The sequence below is a fragment of the Bemisia tabaci genome, chromosome 5, assembly GCF_918797505.1.
Source record: "Bemisia tabaci chromosome 5, PGI_BMITA_v3".
In the NCBI taxonomy this organism is placed as follows: domain Eukaryota; kingdom Metazoa; phylum Arthropoda; class Insecta; order Hemiptera; family Aleyrodidae; genus Bemisia; species Bemisia tabaci.
This window is the reverse complement of record NC_092797.1, coordinates 7,583,674-7,608,165: the sequence shown is the minus strand read 5'-3', so window position 1 is coordinate 7,608,165 and position 24,492 is coordinate 7,583,674. Positions and strand designations below refer to the sequence as shown.

Below are 24,492 nucleotides of genomic sequence, written 5' to 3'. Positions count from 1 at the left end.
CGTCCTGAATGATAATTACAAGGATTTAAAGTGGTAAAATTTAAAAAAATTTAAAAAACTTTTAAAAACAAACTTAGAATCACTCACTTGCATAAAATTGTAATTTTGAAGCGGACGCGTTTCGGAGGTGTCCCAAGGACGGAGGAAGGAGGTCGGGACACCCCCGAAACGCGTCCGCTTCAAAATTATAATTTTATGCAAGTGAGTGCTTCTAAGTTTGTTTTTAAAAGCTGTTTTAAAAATGTTTAAATTTTACCAATTTAACGACTTGTATAGTGGTTTAAACTCCTGTATAACATTTCCTCATCAAGAATTTAAAGACTTGAAACATCATTAATCTCAAAATTCGTCGCTCCTCCCTGCCGTGATAGCGAAGAGAGCCGTAAGTGCAAAATTTTCGAAATCGAGTTTTCTTCAAAATTCGTCTAAACTCTTTTAGACGAAATGACTGACACAGCTAAAACAGCAAAATTCATCCTAATTTAATGAAAACGAGACGTATGTAAAAGCCGTAAGTGCACAAAAAATGACACAGTTTTTTTTCACGACAGCCGTAGATGCATGAGAGCCAATGAAGACAGTGCTTTCCAGTAAAGTGCCGCCATCTTCTGCCAATTTCTAACCTGAAAATGTGTTTGTTGTGCGTCCAAAACGCAACCACGAAAGCATGCAGAAGATAGCACTTACGGCTGTCTTGCCTAACAATAACCTGAAAATGAAAAATACCCTTTTTATGTAATGGAAATAAAATCAGTCGATTTTGAATCATCCATACGATTTCTAGGAGTCCTCCGGACGATTAGTGGCAATTTGACAAAGAACGGAGGCTTCTTTCAATAAAATGTTCTTGTCAGAAGCTTCTGGGCCCGTTTTCTCAAAACTTCATTTTTGCACTTACGGCTCTCTTCGCTATCACGGCAGCTCTGACGTGAGGACGTATCTATATTTCCACATGAGCCACAGAGAGCGTGGAGCTATATGGAGACCAGGGATCACAAAGAAATCGAGTTTCGCCCTTATGTCAGAGGAGCGACTTTTCCTGTAAAAAATTATATGGTCCATTTTGAATGGTTAAATTTGAGATAAATAAATCGGGAAGTCGATTTGAAGGATTATCACGTGAGAAAATTTCCCCTGCACAATAATGATAAAATTAAACAAGCAGTGAACTCCAACACAATGTGTTGATAAGGCGCGTCATTAACTCGCACATATCAACCCCTTTAGTTTTCATTTACAGAGATTTCAAAATAGGCAAACAGCATAAAAAGAGAATTCACGATCCAACACTGCGAGGTCAAAGACGCACCTTGACGAGACCGTGTATTGTGAAAGTAGAAAGCTATTCGATCGAATTTAAGTTTTTTGATCTGCCTCAAGCAAAATCTTATCAGATTCTTGAAGAAAAGTGCTACGGAATAATTTAAGCGAAGAAAGGAAAAATTCTGTCGAACTCCTAGAAGATAAAGTCGATTTAAAGGTATTTTGGGGCTAAAATACCCAAATCACCGGTAGTAAAAATCCCGTTATATTATTGAAAAGAAATTGACTCGATATAAATGCAATTGCATTAAATACGTCTTGATTTTGTTATTTTAAACGTCTTTCCATGCAAAGAAGTTCAACCATGTCGTTGCTTTATTCATTCATGAATTGAAAGTAAGCAATCTACATCCCGAAAATCTACTGATTTGCCGTAAAAAATTGCAGAAACTTGATATACCAGGTCGATGCACCCACTCGTTGAATTTACCAACCAATTTTGTGAGTGCAAATGTGTAAGAATCAATATGCTATAGTCATTTTGGGTGCATTTATTTTTCATGAAACAATAATAATTTCAATCCCGAAAAACCATCAATTTTCCGTATAAAATCGAAAAAATCAAAATATGTCAACTCCCCGACGTGAAAATTAGATTCTACGTATGTAAAATGTAAATACTTATGTATCGATATGCTGAACAGAACTATGTGTGGACAGTCAGAAGCCCGCGGCAACATTAATTCAACAGAAAAACTGTAAAAATTAGATAGGATTTTAGCCGCTTTGCCCGCCTCTCCTCGCTACTTACAACAAACCGTTCTTATACTCATCTCAAAATTTTTCTCAGAGCTTTGGGTTATTATCAGCTTCCATTTAAACTCCGGTTCGATGGCCGAATCGGCTGCCAAAAAAGCAAGCCACTGTTGAGGGGTTCTATGAGAAATTCGTGATATTATCGGCTCTCAGGAAATCACCCCATGGCTAAAATTGGTGGTATAAATGTTTAAGTGCTTAAAATAATCGTATTCAAGAAACTAAGGAATTAAACTATGGAGTCAATTTCTTTTTAATAATATAACGAATTTACTACCGGTGATTTAGCTATTATAGCCCCAGAATACTTTTAAAGCGCCTTTGCGTTCCAGAATCTCGACGGAATTTTTTTTTTTTTTTTTTTTTTTGCTTAAACGATTCAAGAAACATTGTAGTTAAAAATATAAAGATTTTTCGATTTGGACGTATGAAAAATGTTTAACTCGTTCAGGCACACCGTGTATTGTATGGAGTACTGCTGTTATTCGACCGTTGTCTTCAGGTCAAAATTCTTACAAAGAAGCCCCTTGCAAGAGGCAAATTTTTTGTAATTTCTCCCAGTTTTTTCAGCGTTAGGTATATAAATGAATTGTTTGTCAAATTTTGAGGTCAATTATATTTAATTGTAATTTATACTTTCTTTTTTTCCCCTTCATTTTATTTTTCGTATCGAGGAGTCGAGGTTTTGTTGATTTCTTCGGATTTCGATTACTGTAACTTCTCTTCTATTCGGCCGATTTTTATGAATGAGGTCTCTTTTTATTTGTGTTTTAACGGAGAGTAAGGAAAAAATTGCTAAATACATGCGAAACAATTTTTTTTGAAAATTGGATGAATCCTAGCGTGACGGTGAAATGGTTAATGAAGCGTGAGTAATTGGGGTACGGGTATCGGCCGCGTTGGGACCCAAGGCCCATTGTTCTTCGTGACGCCGACGCAGTGATCAGGAGCGTGGGGACGAGAGGGCTTAGTGGACTCCTGTATGAGCCACGTTTAGCAAATGGTCTAATGAGTCTCGAGGCTCATCACAGATTGCACTTACCACTATCCTGGTGGCCCCGGCTATCAGAGCAAGGAGTACCAACTTTTGAAAAGGATAACAGTGTTGTGGAGATATGTCAAAGCAACGTTGTGAACAAAACGGAGTGAGTGAAATTCTCATTCAAGGAGTGCCGAACTGGTCAGCCATCCTCGAATCAGTTCGCTTGCTTCCGCTTATATATGCATATTTTAAATCAGCGCGCCCTACTCTTAGGCTTTTTTTAAAAAAAACAAGTAACGTAGACTCTTGGTATTCACTGCACATAAACTAGCGAGCCCCAGAATGAGAAACAACTTTAAATCATAATTATTGACGGATAAATAAACTTTTTACACGCTTTGGAAAATCTCAGAAGTTCGCGGTAGTCACTTTTCGGTAAGGAACTAGGGGACTCGGTTATTGTATCGAGGGGGGGGTCGAAACGATCGCAAAGGCGGTATACTACGTATACGCGCCAAAATCTTTCAATTCTTTATGAAGACAGTGCAGAACTTTGTAGGTTTAAAAGTTTGGCTGCCTGGCAAAGCATTTATCGACATGTCGGCTGAGGACATAGGCTGTGGATCTTACCAGGTAATTTGAAGAACGGTACATTGACACAGCTGACATCTTTTGGGGGTCTGCGGAGTATAATATCGTAATATTTGCAGGTACATAGAGAGTTGAAATTGCAAGGCGCAACGTATTGACCAAAGCAGCACATTCCGGTTAAGACGAGAACTGTCCACCACCAGCATAGGCGCATCTGTGAACAAATAACGAATCGCTTGGTGAGAACACTGAAGTAACTCAATTATCCGTAGACCTCTGAAATGAAGACATATACATATAAACAACTCAATATCAGCAAGCACTTTGATTTTAAAATCATCGTAAAGTCTGTTATTTTTGATGAGTATCGCAATGAGATGGCGTATGAAGTTTTTTGCGATTTCGGTAAAAACGAAAATAATTACGTTAAAAAATTGTAAAAAAACCTATGGACAAAATTAGACGCAGGTATTGAGGAGGAAAGCTGATTTCAACGTTGAAAATACAAAACCAGTCTCGAACATGAAAAGATGAACTCTCAAATACTTATTTCTATTACCTAGATTTTGGAACTGTGAACTTTAAACAGTCTTAATTCTGATTCGGCACGACATTTTTGTTCGTCTTTTATTCAAATTCCTTCGCTTTAGAAATAGATCGATGTCCATTGTCCAGGTGTATATTTTTTAACTCCCTCTTTAAAGTCCCGGTTTCCTTGAACGTTAACATTTCGATATTCTACATAGTTGAGCTTAAAATCCAATGCTCTGCCGGTCAAAAAAACTTTCATTGAAAGTTAGAGCTCACTTTAGCAAAAAATATAAACTATTAAATTGTCTCTTGACAACACTTAAATTTTCTCAAAATACATTATTTTCCGGTTTACGGTACAGTCCTAAACATTGCGAGCATTAGTGCTCCCGCACTTATGACCCAAGTAGGTTTTATTTCTAGCTCTTCTCGCTAAAATACAGTCATATCAAGAGGGATATTTCTATCTGTTTTCGCCTTTCCTCATTCTTCTCTGTGCCCTGAATGGAATAAAGCATGGGGTGGGATTTTTTAGGGGTGGCATGGGCCCTGGCTTGGCAGGCTGTATCTCCATTCGTCGAGGTAGAGGATTCATAAGCTGGCCAGACGAGGCAAATGCAACACACCTAGTTGCCATAATTCTATAGAAAATGTTGTTTTGAACAAGCTAACATTAGAGTCAACCGCCCTGCTAAACAGAAATTACGGAACTATCCTGTGAAATTTATTAAATGGGTGGTTTCACGATAACTGGAGTAGTTTTGTCGCCGTAACAGACAACACATTTTTCGATCATATTTTTAGTAGTAATGATAATCACTAGAATTGTTTTGCATTAATCTACACAGGGTTACGTATTATAACGCTTTTCAAAGATTTATCGCTTTACTTTTCAATTCTAATACATAAATGGCCGAAAATGTGCTGTCTGTTACGTTGAATTTTTACCGCGTAACAGACAGCAAATTTTCGGATTTTACATAATATTAATTGAGAAGTACAGCAATAAATCATTAGAAAGCGTTATAATACGTAACCCTTTGAAGATTAATATGAAAAAATTAGAGTGGTTATCATTTCTACTAAAAAATCTGACCGGGAAATGTGTTGTCTGTTACGGCGACAAAACTATTCCAGTTATCGTGAAAACACCCAAATGATGGGAATGGTAGTGTCGTCAGTTTCATTTTCAAGTATTTTCAAGGCAACGAGACAAATTAATCTTGGAAGAACATAATTGCCATTGGAAATGGTCTGATTTGCGCACTTGCATAAGATTCATGAAAAAAATTATAAGTAATTACCATCACTGTAGAATGGGACGTCGGTTATGCATAACCGACAGAATATTTCATCGGCTAAAAGTGTCAGTAACGATAATTTCTCATACTTTAGTGCATGAATCAAAGCAGGGTCACAACTTCAAAAGGTTTTCAACAACAGTTGTATTCTTCCTCAATCAAATTGCTGTATATCTTTGGAAACTCCATAAGAACAAAAATAGCGACGATATTATTCCCATCATCGTGAAATCACCCAATTTATATTGTGTCATTATTATGTTTGTGTTAATCCATCTATCTTCCAACTTTAATTCTAAAATTGCGGTTTTTTCCAGCTAGCGTTTCTTTGCAGTGAAATTCCACCTAAAAACCTGTTTTCTGTTATCATAAAGATACGGTCAGCTCTACGGGTCAGTATTTCGATAAGTGTAGCTAGTTTAATTTCAAGTCCAAGAGTTTTACAGGTACTCCTCTGAGGTACAATTAGATGCATCCTCACGTGGTTTTGGAACTAGAGGAGACAACGATGGATGTTGAATTGGGATGGAAAGTGGATCTTCGTTACCGGGTCCGATGTAGCCAGCTTTGTTACAAAATTCACTCAATTTAGAAGAGCGACGGTTTTTGAACCTCGTTCCTTCAGAGCCTTCTTGACTAATATCCCCTCCATGTACACCAATTTAAGTTAAAAGTATGCAGGTGCTAATGCTTTTTATACTTGCTGAATTCACAAAAATTGATCTCCTTGATTTTTTCGGTAAATTACCAAGGGTCTGCGAAGTCTCTTGAAATTGAACAAATGCAATGCTTTGGAAAAAGACAAAATTTCAAGGTTCCGCGGTAAAATTCCTTTGACTTTTGTGGGTCACATACTACGAGTAATAATGTCGTACATGTGTAACGACCTGTAAACCAGTACTACCGTACGAGGGAAACCGGGTCAAAGTGCAACGTGCGGTTCATAATCGTCGCGCATATGTTCGTCTTTCAACATTTTTCAGAAGGTCTTTAAAAGTTTGACGAGTTTCACGAAATCGGGACGTCACTTGAGATTTTATACCGCAGAGAATGAGGTCCTGAACCTCAAGCTGCATCTGGAATAACTAATAATTGGCAAACACTCCAGTCACAAATATATAACCTCAAAGAGTGCAAAATGCAAATCAAACGATAGTCTTCTAACTTCTACGTAGTTTGAAATATTACCTGTTCATTTTGTCTTGTAGCTCGTTTTTTTAATAAATTACCATGTTCGTATCGTTTGATTTGCATTTTGCACTCTTTGATATTTGATTGAGGTTACATATTTGTGACTGGAGTGATTACCAATATTTAGTTACTCCATAGGCATTTCGAGGTTCAGGATCTTATTCTCAATGGTTATTCTCGTGTGTCGTCCCGATCTCGCAAAACTACGAGAAGAATTTACATTCTTGTAAGTTTTACAATATTTTTCATCTACATATAGTTTGAAATATTACTTCTTCATTTTGGCTTGTAGCTCGATTTTTCAATCAATTATCATGTTCTACGCAGCTTAGCCAGCCAAATTTGACAATAAAATGTATCAAAAGATACACTGGCAAAAAAAAACACATTGGATCTAGAGTCCAGACTCTTGAAAACATTGACAAGAAAAAGGACTCTTGATTCAATCAGATTTAAGCTTAAATCAAAAGGAAATTCGCTCAAATTAAGAGGCTCGATTCTTAATTTAAGCTTAAATCTGATTGAATCAAGAGTATTTTTTCTTGTCGATGATTTTGAGAGTCTGGACTCTAGATCCAATGTGTTTTTTTTCCAGTGTATGTTTATAGTAAATTTTCAGAAACTCAGCATCCTGGAGGAATCACGGTATTTTTGCTCCGGGCGGGAATAAATCAAATAATTTCCATATATCTGACAACACGGTCCTCGTCTGAAGGGTCCAAGGCGGGATGGATGCGCAAGCCGGCTGTCACGGCGCATACTCCCTTCGAGGCTGGAGCCGGAATTGAAGCCCATGAATTATGCAAACGATAACCTATGCCTTTGTGATTCTTGAAATTCTCACATGCGTGGCCGTAGCGCAAGGGACAACACCTACTAAATAATAAACCGCGCCCGTCCCGGCTCCCGCCAACTTCACTCGGATTCTCCTGCCCCTTCAAACCAAAACCCCGCAACCCCCAAGACAGATCCGCGGAAATACGTGGTTCTTCCTCCTGGTCTCTGCACTGTCTCCTCCGGGGGCCCGATGCCACTTCCCAACCAGTTCAAGTTCTAGCAGCAAAACGAGAATCATCCGCTATCGATATTTTCCCATCTAAATCTATGGTAAAGAATCGATTTCTTGAAAATCGATTCTTTTCCATAGGTTTAAATGGCAGATCGATCGCTGCATCGCAATGCAAGACACGTTATTGATGCAGGGAGCTCGTCAATCCACGTCGCGCGCCGGAATGGACGCCCGTAGGATCAATAATTGATGACCCCGACCCGACTTGCGGCAAAAACCCCCTAACTCCGCTTTAAAGTCTGTGTAGATAGGTGGTTGTTGCCTAGCGCGGTAGACTTGCAACACGCTGAGGCTCGTTGGTTCCGAGTCCGTCAATCTGTATGAACTCGAGGGCCGATCGACGGGTAGAATGCATAGAGAAAAAAAAGGAGGTGTTTGCATCTTGAGGATTTGTACCCACCTACGTCATCAATGTAAACAAGACGCTCGTTGAGGGTTATGTTGACGCTGTAAAAACGGACCATAATGTCCGATTTTTTTACTTAAATCAACTCTTTATTTAATTTCAAGCACTTTTTATAGAATGACTTTTTCCCTTAAATTACACCATTTCCAAGAAAATCGACAGGATAAAAACGTCGCTGTACCCAATGACGTCATCAAAGCTATAGATACTCTATGAAAAATTCCAAGATGCCCGAAATGCAAACACCTCCTTTTTTTTCTCTATGGGTAGAATGTGACTGGAGAAAAAGTGTGGGGGTCAGTGGCGTGGCGTGCTGTGCGATATATCGATCGATCTGCCATTCAAACCTATGGAAAAGGATCGATTAACAGGGTGTTCGCAACGGACACCTTAATAATCGATTCTTTACCGTAGCTTCAAATGGGGAAAAATCGATAATCGTTCATTCAAGCCTCGCTTCTGATGGGGGTGTTCTTGCGAGGGACCCCACCAAAGCACACGTGAGAATTCAGCGGATCCTTGAATATTGATGGGGCCCCTAGGGTGGTTGAATCCCGAAGATTTTCAAAAATCCAATAAGCTCCGAAATGCCCAATTTTCACGGTTAGCGTCAGGCATTTTCAAATCTACTGCGTCCGTGGGCATTATTTTTACGAATGTAGGTACTTCCTCCAAATCGACGGCGTCAGTCCGTAACCACGTATCTCGTTTGCGATGTTTGAAAATCTCCGGCTCAATATTATTTTTTTACAGGAGAACAAATTGACATCATTCCTACAAGTTTTTGCAGAGTTTTCTTCGTATCGAGAAGAAAAGTCACGGCAGTTTTGAAGAATTGCCGTTGTATAGTTTTCCGTTTAATAAATGGACGTAATTATGCTAAAAGGAACTATGCTGCACTCAAATCTTATGCACATAGTTCCTTTTAGCATAAGCACGTTCAAACAAAGTATAACAGGAAGTCTGCGATGTCATAAACCGAGATACGAGGTTGCGGACTTACACTGTCGAATAGTCTCAAGAATACTGCAGTTTTCGACTGGGGTCTCACAGCATTACAAAATTAGAAGATTGAATACAACCACTCATACTAGGGAGTCATTCATAAAATACGTAAAACTAATTTTCGGATTTTTTTATTATTCCGCCAGTCCGCCCCCGTAACGCTTTTGTACGGGAGGTACCGATCCTTAAACATGTAAAAACAAAATTAAGTTACGCTCTCTTGGACCTTCCTCCTCCTAGAATGTTACATATTTTATGAACGGACCCCTATCATAAAAGGGATTTGGCGCGTTTAAATCGCACCCTCACCCAGTGGAAAATTAAAATTTTCCAGGGGAGGACCTCGAAATGAGTAATCGATTCCAATATTGGCGATCAGATTGAGCGAACAAAGCTGCACTGACCTCATCGGGAAATTCGGTAGCATCTTAAAGGGCCAGGGGCCCCCGCAAGGGGAACAGGGACCGAACTCACCGGAGCCGTAAGCGTGCTATTGACAAAGGTTCATTCACGCGAGGAGAATATTTGTCACTGCTTATGTAAACGTCCTTTGAACAATCTCGCGTTCCATGCCTCATGCGTTTATGCCGCGTTGCCAAGTCGGCACCTTTCTCTCGATGTGTGTAAGTTGAAGGGCTTGGAGGACAATCCGCTTGTGGGCAGTTTTTCCTATTTTGAAAAAGACGTTTTCAAAGTTTCTAAATGACTGATCGAGATAGCAGAGACTTAATCAGACTCATTTTTTTAATGTTTCTCCCAAATCCAAGCGACACCTCATTGGCAGCATAGAACGGAGCATTGCAAGATGATGCCTCGCGCCATAGCGCCTTCAATTTTGCAGACGCAACACGGACATACGTCAAGTACGAATAGTTGTATCTCTGCGCCGTCGTCAACGCGCATCCTTTTCTTTGCTATATTTTCTATATTGTGTTTATTACTGTTGGCTTATTTGTAATGGTCCATAAAAAGAGTGCGTGAGAAACACAGGCGAAGATAGAAAATACGTAATGAGTCTTAGTTTTTTAACCTTTCTCCCAAATCTGAGCGACATTTCATTGGCAGCATAGAACGATTGCGAGTTAACGCCTTGCACCATAACGACTTCAATTTTGCAGATGCGACACGGGCATCCATCAAGCACGAATAGTTGTATCTCTGCGCCGTTATCAACGCTCATCCGCTCCAATGGTCTATTTTCACATTGTGTTTGTTTTCGTTTGTCTCATTGTAGCTAAGCCCGATTGGCTCCAACTAAATCAAATAAAATATTACGCGGGTCTTAAAATTGTTGAAGGTCGCTTCCGATGTCAATTTATGGCAAAGTTAATTTTAAAATAAGTTTTATTCGAGTTGGCCAATACCCAACATTTCTCAACAGGACCATATACATCCTGTATTCACTGGATCCTCCGGAAATTTCATTTAGTTTGGAAACCACCCGGCTCCAAAAATATTAAAAACTCATTTCATCCCAGAAAAATGGTTTAGAGGGTTTGACGAAACTTTCATTTTTCTCGACCTCTCATGATCTCTGCATTGATAGATGTCGCTCGATTCAAAACTGAACCACCGCTGGCGTTATTAATCGCTTATGCTTTCTAAAGGGAAAAAGCTACAACTTTTGGATCACTGCTTATTAGTTTTTTAATGATAGGCAATGACAGTATGTAACAAAACTGTGATGACGATATGCGCCAAATACACTTTCAAACCATTAATGAGCCACAACCATCGCTCTGATCAGTTTACTTAGTTTATGCGCTCTATTTTTCAGAGGACTGTGTGGTTTTTGCACCAAGCGATTCATTTCATGTTACATCGGTTTTTTATCGCGTTTCTGCTTTGTACCTGACACCTTTTGATACGACGTCATGAGTACTTTCTAGGGTGAGCTATCTTGTTCACAAAACTTCTCGCTCTCTAAGACTCACGTGAAAATTCGGTTCCGCATTCACGTCAGAAAAGCACCGAGATGGTGGATCTCCAACATCGACATCTTGTGCGAAACGTGGCAACGAAGAAACAAAGCTCCTCTATTGTTATTTGCTCATTTCATCGGATGACCGATTGTTTCTCTGTTTGTCTTCGGCCGCATCGCGATGCTCGGGAAAAACACCGTATGAGCATTCAAATACTGTCAAAGTTTCTCCGATTGAATAGTCATTTTTGAGAAACGTCATGTCCTTATATTCATTGAAACGTCAAGAGACGTTGCATTAAATTGAAAATACAATTCTGTGGAAAGTTCAAATAATTAAATCCATGAGTTTACCAGTTAATGCGCGCTTTTGTGGATTAAATTCGGCAACATCTGAAAGTCCATAGGGGGTTTTTTCGCAGGAAGACAGTGTTGGTCTAAAATCTGGTTTGATGTGACGCAGTTAGCTGCACCACGCCGTGTGGTATTTTGATGGTGGGAGGGTTTTAGGGCTTCGTTGGGGGCAAAATACGAGGAGGATTCAACGGCGCTTAGCCTATATTTGGGATCGAACCGGTGATCTATATATTTTACTCATTTGATTGAAAAATCGTCGAATAATAATATGTTTATAGAAACGTGCTGCACGGTTGTATATATGAGCTTCGAGGCGTTTCTACCCAAAATGTTTAAAATAGCTGGATAAGCGATACTGTGCAGTTAAATTTTAGAATCCTGACATCTTAGGATGAAAATGTACGGACTTCCTCTGGCGTGACAATGTTTTTAGATGAGCCTTGAGATCCGTATAGCTCCATGCTTTCCAAGTCTTACGCGGGAATAAAAATACACCTCCACATGAGAGGAAGGACGAATTACGAGCCGTGAACAAGGCAAAATGATAAATCAGTTTTTTCTTAAAATCAGATTTGGATAATGTTTAAGGCAGGAAATCAAGTGATATTTTTAAAAACATTGGGTTAAGGATAGTTCTGAGCTAGTCTAGAAGAACATATGACCGTATTTGTGAAAAGGGCCCTTACCTTCCAAGAACACATCCTCCTAAACTTTTTGCAAATGCATGAAATAAGAATATCTGGAAATTTGGGCGAAAGTTTGACCCTAAAATCTCAATAATTGAAGGAGTTATTAGTTCTGAAATTCAATGACAAACGTTTATAGGCTGGAAAGTTTGGAGCATGGAGACTTTGACTACATATATAGAGGTGGACTTTCAACGTAGCTTGGGGTAGGGGTATCCCTCCATTACAGCTTCAACTTGGAATTTTTTTTTTTTTTTTTTTTTTTTTTCAGCTTGGGAGTTTTCGTGTTTCTCGCGAAATTGTACATAGGAATCGACACTTTTTACGCTCCATTTTCGTTATCAAATCCTGTTCTACTAGAAATTTTGGTGAGATAACATGTACCATAATTTTTAAATTCGCACCTTGTCCTGGGTTGCAATTTTTCATGAAAAATAAAATCTTGAAATTTCATGTGAAATATTTCATAAAATTTAAGAAAAATATGACAAATAGATTTCAGACCAAAATTTCAAATTTAAGTGGTTTAGAGGCGACTGGTTTTTGCTTTTTGGTGTTTTTTAGTGCGTGTTACATACCCAGCCGCTAAAAATATATGTTTCATGGTTTTCACATTTTGCACAACTTTGTTAAATTTCGTGAAATATTTCACGAAAATTTTCAATATTTCATATTTTTCATTTCACCTGTGCAACCCTGACTTTGTCTGGTGGTCCATTATACTTTCATAGCTATCCGAGAGCATAAATACGTATCCGATCTGACAACAAGGTACCGGTCATTCCCTTTCTCGCCGATAGAGGGTTGATATTAGATTTCGGCCGTGTTTTCAAATTTGCGCGAGGGAGGAAGTTACGCGGGAGGCGGGGGGAGGGAGCGAGGGCGGCGAGTGGGGAGGGGGGAGGCAGGGATAAGCGCATCCAACTTGAATTGTGAACCCTCCAATTTATCTTCGGCTGTCCATGTTGAAATTATTCCCAAACGTCACGTTCAGGGAGCGCGGACCACTAATGTTCCGCGTCCTGCGAGTGAAAAGTCAAACGCTTCAACAAGAGCCGGTATTAATTATTCCGCCACCGGAGAGTTCGATCGCTTCCGATCCGATCACGCATGTTAGTCGCAACTCCGTGTCTCTGCGTCCGCGGTCCAGGCTTCAAGGTCCAGTCGCGAGGCGTCAATCATCGATAATCGATTATTCCCCATTTGAATTTATGGTGAAATATCGATTATTAAGGTGTTCGTTGCGAACACCGTGTGTATCGATCCTTTTATCGACGGTGAAACTACCAAACCACGTATCTCGGTTTGCGACGTCGCAGACTTCCTGTCATACTTTATTTTTTAAATGAAAAACTATTTATCGTCCAGTCTTGAAAATTTCTGTGATTTTTCCTCTTCGTGCGGAGAAAATTCTGTGAAAATTTCAAGGAATGATATTGATTTGGTCTGCTTCAAAAAAATAAAATGCGAGCGTAGATTTTTAAACACCGCAAACGAGATACGTGGTTTGGTAGTTTCACCGTCGTTATATTGGTTTAAATGGCAGATCAATCGATATACATATTGCAAAGCACGCCACGCCACTGCGTCAAGGTGCTTCTCCGGCATCGGCTCCGGATAATCGATTATTCCCCATTTGAATTTATAGTGAAATATCGATTATTAAGGTGTTCGTTGCAAACACCCTGTCTATCGGTCATTTTTCATAGATTTAAACGACAGATCAATCGATATATCGCAAAGTACGCCACGCCACTGTCAAGGTGGTTCTCCGGCATCGGCTCCGGAAAAAAACACAGCTCATCACTGCTGAAAACTATAGAGTGCCTATACTGCCGTGCTAAAGGAAAACGCCGTATGAGCCATCAGACGTTGCCAAATTTCCTTCGACTGACCACGGACTTTCGGGGGATTTTACAAATGTTTTCCGTCCAGTTTTATAGAGAATTTGGCTCCTAATTTTATCTTAAGTATTCGAAAATTCCAGGGAAAAGTATTCGGAACGTTCCTTAAAAATTCAGTTTTTCCAAGAGGAGATCTGGCAACTTCGGATGTCCATACGGTGCTCTTTCTCAGCACGGCAGTATACGGGAAGGGCACAAACATTTCGATAATTTTGAGGCTAGATCATGTTACTCTTCAGGCCCAAAAAAGGACGCCAACCTATGGATCTAAACTATCCAGAGTAGTTTTTTCATTACAACGGACCAACTGTATACTTTGGCTATGGCAAAAATGAATGTGTTTCTGCTATACGGAACTAAGCGCCAATTTCAGTTCCTTTTAAGGATTTTAGAATCTCGAATAACACGTTCTGTCAAACGGAACTAAGAGTCATCAAAAACCTTTGTGAGCATAAAACGGAATAAGCGCGTCATGCTGCTGCCCGCTGCACTCGCCACTTCAACCCACTTCCCCTTCTTCCCCCTATGGTGCTTAGTTCCGTTCAGCAGTAATAGTCCAAATAAGAATTGGTTCTCATAAAAAATGGTTCAAAAATCACGATGAACGCATTGGCAAAGTGTGAAATATACTCCTAACGTCACAATCTGCGTAAGACATATGCGCTACAATGTTTCTCAACGTAAAACATTCAGTTGTTTTTCATGCGCCTTCAATTGCGTCTGCAGCAATTGTTGTTCCGAGTATGTTGTGCGTGCTGACTTCAACTCATTACATACATTACTCTTTGAAGGCGTTTTAAGTGCCCATGTAGCGCATTCTGGTGGAGTAAAACAGAAGTAGAGATTGAATGAATCGCTCTATCCCTACTTTGTTCGTTCTCCGATAGAACGCGCTACTTGGGCACATAAAACGCCTTCAGAGAGTAATGTATGTAATGAGTTGAAGTCAGCACGCACAACATATTCGGAACAACAATTGCTGCAGACGCAATTGAAGGCACATAAAAAAGAAATGAATAATTTACGTTGAGAAACATTGTAGTGCATATTTCTTACGCAGATTGTGACGTTAGGAGTGTATTTCACTCTTTGCCAATGCGTTCATCGTGATTTTTGAACCATTCTTTATGAGGATCAATTCTTATTTGGACTATTACTGCTGAACGGAACTAAGCACCATAGGGGGAAGAAGGGGGAGTTGGTTGAAGTGGCGAGTGCAGCGGGCAGCCGCATGACGCGCTTACTCCGTTTTATGCTCACAAAGGTTTTTGATGACGCTTAGCTCCGTTTGACAGAACGTGTTATTCGAGATTCTAAAATCCTCATAAGGAACTGAAATCAGCACTCATAGCACTCATTTCCATTTAGCAGAAACACGTCCAAATTGCAAGCAAATTACTACTGAAAACTCGAAAAAATAATAATTATGAATTAGAGCACTACATGGGGAGAGTGCGGACACATGTTGCACATGTCGGAATACAAAGCTCTTAGAGTCCCAAAGGACGGCAAACTTTTTAACACGAGAAACACTAGAAAAATGCCACTGCCAACCTTCAGATTCCAACATCAAACCAAGTTGGCCGAGAATGTACGTAAGTAAGCGACCTTCCGCAAAAATGAGTAAATTAATGCAAACATTAAGCCAAATACGTGCTTCACAAACGACGGATCGTAACAGTTGTAATAATAAATAATTCTGTGAAATTTGATTTCACAGATGCTTTTTGGGCCCTAAAAACTCGATGGCCTAACCTCGAAATCAGCAACAAATGTAGTCTCCCCATATGTATAGGTACTCTAGCATGAATGTCCCTAAAAACGGGCCACTGGGCAAGGCCTGAAGTTGAAGACGAAGACAAAGTTGAAATTGTCACAAATTTTCTCTTCAAAATCTCACATATCAAACAATTTACACAAGGGGAAGTTTTGAGATCGACTTCTAAACGAGATATTAACAAGTCATTTAAAAATACATCAAATGGATGTTCGATTACACGAATTACGTCATTCGCAGTTTTGCTACGTAATCATTGTTCATGAAAAACACCTCTATCTTGTTCAGGAGTTGATTTTCAGACTTCCTTTTGTGTGACAAGATTCTTTTTCCTTGTGAAACTTTGCAGACAAACCACACATAGCATTGGGCTTTAATTCATACCTTATTTAGAGGTCCATTCGTTTTTTTATCAGAGGAACAGTTAGAGGTTGAATGGATTTAAGAGGTATATTCCCATTTCTTTTTCGGTTCATTTTAATGTGTGGAAAACTCGAGTGAATCAGGTTTTACGTTTTAACTACTTCGATAAAACTAATTCCGTTGATTTAATTATATTATCTCTTTTCTACCACAAGATTTCTATTTATTACAATTAGTTCAACAGTTTTTGGGGGTGATAATTGTGTTCTTCAAAAAATAATAGGTTATAGCTCTATAGTTAATATTTGTTGAATTATCCATAGACTAAGAATTAGATTAAACCTCTTGTTTAGGAGTTGATTTTCAGACTTCTTTTTGTGTGACGGGATTCGTTTTCTTTGTGGAATTTTGCAGACAAAACACACACGTCATTGGGCTTTAATTCATACCTTATTTGGAGACCCATTCGTTTTTTTTTATCAGAGGAACTTTGGCAACGCCTGAATGCTCATATGATGTTCTTGCTTAGCGCGACGGGAGCATAGCCGCGAGGGCATAAAAGTTCCGTGGCCGCGTCACTTGACTAGACGCAAAAAGTATAAAAAAACCGGGGGGAATGCGAACGGTAAAAAGATAAGAGTGCTCAAGAAACGGCGGTGCACAATGCACGTGGAGCGTAAAAAATTAGCTCTCGTTTCGATTTTCTCCGAGCGTGATTCCGGAAAATTGAGTTCTCCAAATGCCCCCGCTAGCAAGCGGGACGACTTTAAAGTATTAATTCCATGAATTGATAAACATCGCGGGGGAAGACACAGATATTGCATACCCACCGAGAGGAGTTTATTTGACAAGTTCACCGTGAGGAGGAGGAGGGAAAAAAACCTACTTCAATTCCTCGAGTGAAACTGCACCGAGCAAGAAGTCCCCCTTAGCCCCCCTTCCTAGCCCCCCTTTTGCCCCCAGCCCGCCCCGCTCTATCTTTTCCTGTGCACCTATCTATATCTGTTTATCTCCGCCCGGGTCTTTCTGAAGTACGTCCGACATTACTTCTCGGAAACCATTGCTGGAACGAAAGAATTACATACGTTCAGTGCCACCCGTCCCAGATAAGTTCGCCCGTTTTATGCCTCCCAACTTTCTATTCCTCTCATGGTTCCTCTTTCCTAACGGAATCTTCTCCTCGTCTCCCTTACACCTGGGTCATCCAAACTTTTAGAATCTCTGTTTTTTCTCTCCATGTCTTTGTTTGCTCCGTTCCTGAAAATACTGATTTCAAATCGGATGCAAAACGGACTACTTGGTTTTTTTCCAGTGGTTTTATATTATAATCCGTTACACTGTTAAAAATCGAGGTATGAGACTCGGTGTTAGAGCTATAGCTCCCAAGAACCCCGAGTGATATGAATGCGAAGTGAAATAAGCACCATAAAAGCGTATAGCACTCCGCGTGAAGAGTGACTTCCGCTCTGTGATTGTGTAAGTCACTCCTTAAAGATAAGAAATTCCACTCCGCATTCATATTACTCGGGGTTTTTGGGCGATATATAGACTCCAGCACCGAGATTCACTCTAAGGTTTTTAACAGCGTAGAAAGAGTAAAAATTAAGCACCACATCAGTGCATGCTATTGTAATCAAATTTCTCGTAGAATTTAAGAGGTCAACAGTCTCTGGAAGACATCAACCACCTTGTTTTTTGGAGAATCGGAAAAATAATTTCTGCCTTTTTCTATAAATTACAAGTGTCTTGTGGCTAAACTGGAACAATTGGACAGTATTCTTGAATAGGGAACAACTATTTCTGACTCATCCAAAAGAGCACCTTTCTGCAAAGGGAAATAACTGGCATAAATCGATGGTCAAAGTGTGAGATCACATATCTCTGTATGGGACATTGCGGACTTCTTGTCATACCAATTTTTTTTTTCTTCGGAAAACTAGTCAACGTGATATTTTGGAAACTTCCTTTATTTAACTTTTCTGATGGCAGAATATTCATGTATGAATTTCAAGCAATGAATTTGGCTGGATTCTCTTCGGAAAAATTAAATAGTAGCGGAAATTTTGAAACATCGAATCGGAGATACGTGGTTTCATACTTTGGCCGTTGATATGTGGTTTTTAAAATGAGTCAGAAATATTGGTCCCATTTTGCAAATTGTAGCCCAATTTGAAAGTAAATTTATACATCTAGAAAGACCAGCCACAATATCCGAAACTGTTGGGTGATTGGACTATACATTTTGCCATAATGGACTTTAGTTTCTAGTTCATCTATAAAATCACGTATCTGCATACAGAAACTGATAACCGTACTTAGTTTCTGAAACGAGCACAACCCAATGGCACAATATGGTCCAATTCATCTCTTAAATTAATTTTCAAATAGATGGTGCCCAGTGGCGAGGTGTGCTTCGCGATACATCGTCTACCGTTTAAACCTTTGGAAAAGGATCGATAAACACGGTATTCGTTCACCGGTATTCGGCTCGAACACCTTAATAATCGATTCTTTACCACAGCTTCAAACGGGAAAATATTGATAATTGATCATTCACGCCTCCCTAATCATGGTGCTTCTACTTCAGCAAGGTAATATTTTTGCATTTCATGGATCGTTTTCTCGGAAAACTCACGCGTGTTTTTAGAGATAGTTTTAATTATGGAAGAACTTCAAAACAGTATTGAAACAGAGGGAAATCAGAGGGCGGAAGAAAGCGGTGAATTATAATTAAGGATTGACAAAAGGGTGAACGACCGCTCGCGTTGCGCGGAAATTCGCATTGCCTTTAATTAAAAATAGCCGGTGTTCGATTCCACTTAACAATTTTCACCGCGGGCTCCAGCTTGTTCGGGTGAGCCACGAGCAGGTAGAAAAAAGTTGCGTCAAGTGAACTTCGCCGGAAAGTTGAGCCGAGTGCTTTCGTGCTCGGGGACAACGCAGTTCGAACGTTAAAATTTTGCCAACTTAGCCCAGATAAAAAGTTTGTTTTTGAGAAAACATATGAATACATTTCCTTGAAATTTTCAGATGATTTACATTATATCGGGAATAAAATTAGCTGAAAAATTTGAAGAAATATATTCGCATAATTCCCTAAAAATTGGTATTTTATCAGAGGAAATGAGGCAACAGCGATATTCTAATACGCCGGTTTTTCTTGGCAAAACAAAGTAGCTCTTGTTCGGTACTCGATTTGATACTGTTATCACAGCAGAAAAAATAGAAGAGGATAAAAAGTCCGGACAAAAAGTTTATTTTTGAGAATATATATGAATATATTTCCTTGAAATTTTCAGATGATTCACATTATATCGGGAATGAAATTCGCTTGAAAAATTCGAAGAAAAATATTCGTAAGTTTCTTTAAGAATGTGTGTTTTATCAGAAAATATTAGCCAACATTGCTGAACTGATACGACGTTCTTTCTTGGCCCAACAAAGTACCTCTTCCTCGGTGCTCGATTTGATATCATTATCATAGCAGGAGGAAGGGGAGAGGAAGTGAGGCGTCTAGAACCAAAAACGTCAATCTCCCGAGCCCTGTCTCAAAATTGTAGGATCAATATAATTTTAATAATAAAAGAACAAGAAAGCTTCCATGCTCATGTTGTTTTGTGAATTTTCTGTTATCAAGCGAGAAAATTTGGTCAAATTTTAAAAATAGCCAAAGATTTTGGTTGCTCCTCGCAGAAAGTTAAAACGATTGCACAATTTCTAGACAAGGCAATGGAGATTGCCAGTTTTGGTTCTAGACACCTCAAGTCTTTAACGAATAAATCTGGGCCAATATTCGTAGTCGCTCTATAACCATTAGATCCTAGGACTTTTTTTATACGCAAAAGTTCTAATTCGGGTTGTCCTCAGTTGGTAACATACTGGGCTTTCTTATCCCCCTCCTCATCCGTCATACGGAACCAACCCAACGTGGAGATAGAGTTAAGGAGAGGACGCGCACTGATGACGGCGCAGAGATACAACTATTCGTACTTGATGGATGTCCGTGTTGTATCTGCAAAATTGAAGGCGCTACGGGGCGAGGCGTGAACTCGGAATGCTTCTTTGCTCCTGCGGGGCACGTGTTTTTAGCGAGCCACGGGGCCATTTAACCCGGCTTGAGCATCCAAGGGTTAAACAGTTCTTTTCCTTGGGAGGCCTTATATGGTTTACACTATGATTAAGGAAGGATTCAGGAGCCATGAACATAGCATTATAAAACTGGCTATTTTTCAAAACCTTGAGTAAAATTTAGTGTCGTAACTGTGGAAATATATCCTTGCGAGGGAATCGATGATTTGCCGACAAAAAAAATACAAAATACCGAAAAAAAAATGTTTGCAATTTTTGTAAAAAAGTAGGTTCTCACATCTTTGAAAGTTTGTCAAGATTGTAATAATTTTCTGAACGAAAAATGAAAATGTATTTCTTTTAAACGGGAATTTTCTCGATATAATGGACGAATATTAAAAAAACCTGGATTGTATTTCAAAAATTTAATGAGAGCAAGCTTATCTGGACGTATTTATGCTAAAAGGACCTATGTCTCACCTAAAGCCTATGCACATGGATCCTTTTAGCATACGTACGATCATATAGAGGTCAAGAGCTGAAAAAATCGTGTAAATTGGCCTGCTTAAATATGTAAAATAAACTAGACAAAAATGGACATTTGGAGAGTCAGAGAGCTTGACGAGAGCTCCAGTTCCGTAAAAGAGTCACATCAAACCTTTAATGCGGAGAATAACTGGAGCCCCTTCTTTTTGTGAAAAGCAACACGCACATCCATTGAGCACAAATAGTTTCATTCATGCATTCTACCAATGCCGCTTTCGCTCCCTCGAGTTCGTGCGTTCTAAGGCGCGTTGTCTCCTTTCATATTTTGATCGCGTGACAAGAATCGTATGCGCCGTTGTCCCGGGATGCCTGCGACTGAAGCAATTTGTTGATTTTCGCTAAGAACTTACGTCTCATTATGCCCGGGACCAAACCGAGGCGGGGAGACGAAAGCCTCGCAAGAAGGGGGAATAAGGGGGGCGGGTGGTTCAAGCCGGAGCGACGTAAAAAGATGCGCGACTCACAAATGGTCGCAGGCAGTGTACATAAATAAATATAAGGAAAATTTAATGATGCATTGGCGTCAACATTTTGAAAAAAACCTCATTAAAAGCGCCCCAGTCTTTTCCACATCATTTTTCCTTACCTTGATTCTTTTCCGCTCTCCTTCTATTCGCATAGGACCTGCGTTCCCGTGGACGGAGAAAGAAAAGTTTTGATTACTCTCCTTCAATTTATGCGTATTTTCCTCCTTCTCCTCCCCCCTCCTCCCCCTCCTCTGTCCTCACTATGCCTTATTTAGACCGACCGAAGCCGGGCGCCCCGGTTGCATTGAGCCAGAAATCACATGCTTTAATGCCAGCTCTTACCTGTTCTTTATGTCGGGGGCTTTAATATTTTAATGATATATTTTTGGGGTCGAGTGGTTGCATTCAATCGAATGCCCCCGCGCCTTTTCACTGCTGATCTCTCCTCGAATCTGGAGCATGCATGAGCGAGCGATGCTTCAAGAGGAATAATATCAACGCGTGTCTATCGATATGGACAACTATTCGGACGGATTTACAAGAATCAGCCATGAGTTTAACGTTGCCTAATTTCTTCTAATATTTCATTGTTTTAGAGTCCACGCCAAATAAGTTCACGCACTTTTAGACCGCGACAGTAGATACGCCATTTTGATTCTTGAATCTACTTCACATGTAAAAGTGACGTCAGACAATCTTCTGGAGCAGTGTAGAAAGTGCGTGTAAACTTACTTGGCGTAGGATCTACCGTGGGAATGAACAAGACGATGCCTTTTTGGAAAATTTGTGCGAATTTCTCGTAGCTTATAAAGAACGCACCTACAAAATTTTACTTTAAAATTGTGCTTGGTCTTCTGTAAATAAATTAAAATGAACGGAAGCAAGGCATCGTTTGATACGATCAGGGGCGATACAGGATGATCCTAAATTTGCGGTCCATCTTTTATAACCTCCGATCCGGAACTATAGCATCATGACGGGATTTAATGAGTGCGAAGTAATTACGATGCAAAGACGCTTTTAGTTATGATTTCAAAACTAATTTTAGGTATGTCACAACTTGACAAGTAAGCGATTCGCGACGCAAAGAATATATTCCACTGAAGATGCGGCTTGAAGGTACGAAATGCATTCGGCCTTAACAAGTAAATACTCGTAAAGCATCTCACTGCCAAACCAATCGAGCATAAAAATCAATAATTGTGTGTAAAATAAAAATTTCACACAATTTCCAAACAAAGGCCTAAAAGACAAGAGTTCGCCATGATAGGATTATCGGCAGATTTTAGTTGTAACCATTGCTGAAGTGCGAAACCGCGTATCTTCATCGAGGTGTTTCAAAATTTCCGTTCCTATTGTATTTTATCGAAATTTTTCAAACCAACTTTGTTTTATTTAAATTCATACATAATATTCTACTTACGCAGAAGAAAAAGCAAGCAACCTTTCGAGGAATTACCTTGACTAGTTTTCCGAGGAACAAATAAAGTATGACAGGAAGTCTGCAACGTTGCACATAAAAATACGTAGTTCCCTACTTCACCCATCGATATATATAAGTCCATTTACATATATTTTCCATGAGAAATCAACAGAAAGGGAAGAGTGGTGTTCAGCTCCGAGAAGGTTCCAGGGTAACTTATTTCTAACGTTTCAAAAGCTCTGTATATTATTCATCTTTTTAGATAATTGATAAAAAGTATCATTTGGGGTTGAAACAGTGTATAATTTGTTGTCACCATTCCACGTCTATCATGTTAAAATCTATTGAATTTTTAGGAGTTTCCTTCTTATTGACTTCTTTCTGATACCACATTGTAAAAATGGTCATTTAGAACGTTGCAACTGAGTAACGCTTGACCATATAGTCCTCTGAGCAGGGCACCGGGTGTAATGAAAGGTCATTCGCAGATTTTTGACATTAAGAAAGTCTGCCGGTGCAAAGAAAGTTGTCGAAGAAGAAGGTCAATATAATAAAGTATTTATAATCTTTTTTTCGGTGCTCGTCCTCATATATTTCTGCCTGCCCTTTCTAGGTGTTGAGCAGTTATTTTTGCGTGAGCGCATTTAGCGACCGTTTTATGTTCGGGCACAACACCACCCGTTCTTTTTCAGACTCTCCTATGCCAGATAAGAATTGACCTTTAAAAAGAGTTGTAAATCAGGGGCTTATCCGTTATTCTTTAGCTATTCATTGACATAAAGGTTCTTCATTTAACCAATTTTTGAAAGCAAACAAGCTGAACATGTAACGCAGGTTAAGAAAGAAAACAACTACGGAAGAAAGACAGGAAAACTGGTGAAATTGACGATTTCTCTGGCCATTTTTGCAGATCTCTCAGTGATTTTTCTGGATATGTATATTTTATATCTGATAACTTCTATCAAATGTTATCGGTAACTTTTACGAACCTTTGTAGATGATTCATATGACCTTTTACCAAGTTTGATAAAAAAATATAAATTGAAATTACGGGAGACACGATGAAATGACCTGGAATACCAATGATCAGATGCAAAATGATGAAAAAAAAAAATTGATTTACTGATTTTTCTTTTTCCGTTTCTTACTTCCCCTTTCCTCTATTTTTCTCTCTTTCCATTAAGCCTATAAAAATAAGTGCAAAATTTATGACCTTGAACCGTGCTTGGTGAAAAAAGATCAATGAAATCAAGAAGTACACGAGGAAATTACGAGGGCATTGATAATCAATAGCTTATAAGGATTCCTAGTGTTTTTTTAAAGCTTTTTTATAATTTATTGATTTCTTTTCTTAATCCTCCTCGCTTCTCCCCATCTCGCTCTTGCCCTTTCTCTCTCTATCTCTCTAATAATTTTTTCCCCTATAAGAAATGATACAAAACTTTTGAAACGAACCAATCTAAAAGTCGGTACATCCTAGTTAGACACGGCCCCGAGACTAGACAGTCAAACAGTGGCGTGGCGTGAATTGCGATATATCGATCCCTGCCATTTAAAGTTATGGTAAAGAATCGATTATTAAGGTGTTTGCTGCGAACACCCTGTTTATCGATCCTTTTCCATAGATTTAAATGACATGACAATCGATGTATCGCAAAGCACGCCACGCCACTGCAGTCAAAACAAGCGATGCCGACGGTCAGGGACAGTTTGAAACAAAGCAAAACTGGAACAAGACTCATTCGGAGGGATGACAGAGAAAGTTGTCAGACTGCGAAAATTCGTGCTCGCTCAAGTAGGTTTAAGCTCCGCGATTCTATAATTT

At 39.4% G+C, this 24,492-nt stretch overlaps 1 protein-coding gene across 1 annotated transcript in view; it reads right to left on the bottom strand.

The window, feature by feature from the left end:
- Positions 1-24,492, bottom strand: part of LOC109034892 (uncharacterized) — a 455,198-nt gene that overhangs the window by 47,738 nt on the left and 382,968 nt on the right. Inside the window, exon 6 of the mRNA XM_019048289.2 lies at positions 3,692-3,866. Within this exon, the coding sequence (XP_018903834.2) occupies positions 3,692-3,866 (175 nt within the window). The remainder of the gene's footprint in view (positions 1-3,691; positions 3,867-24,492) is intronic.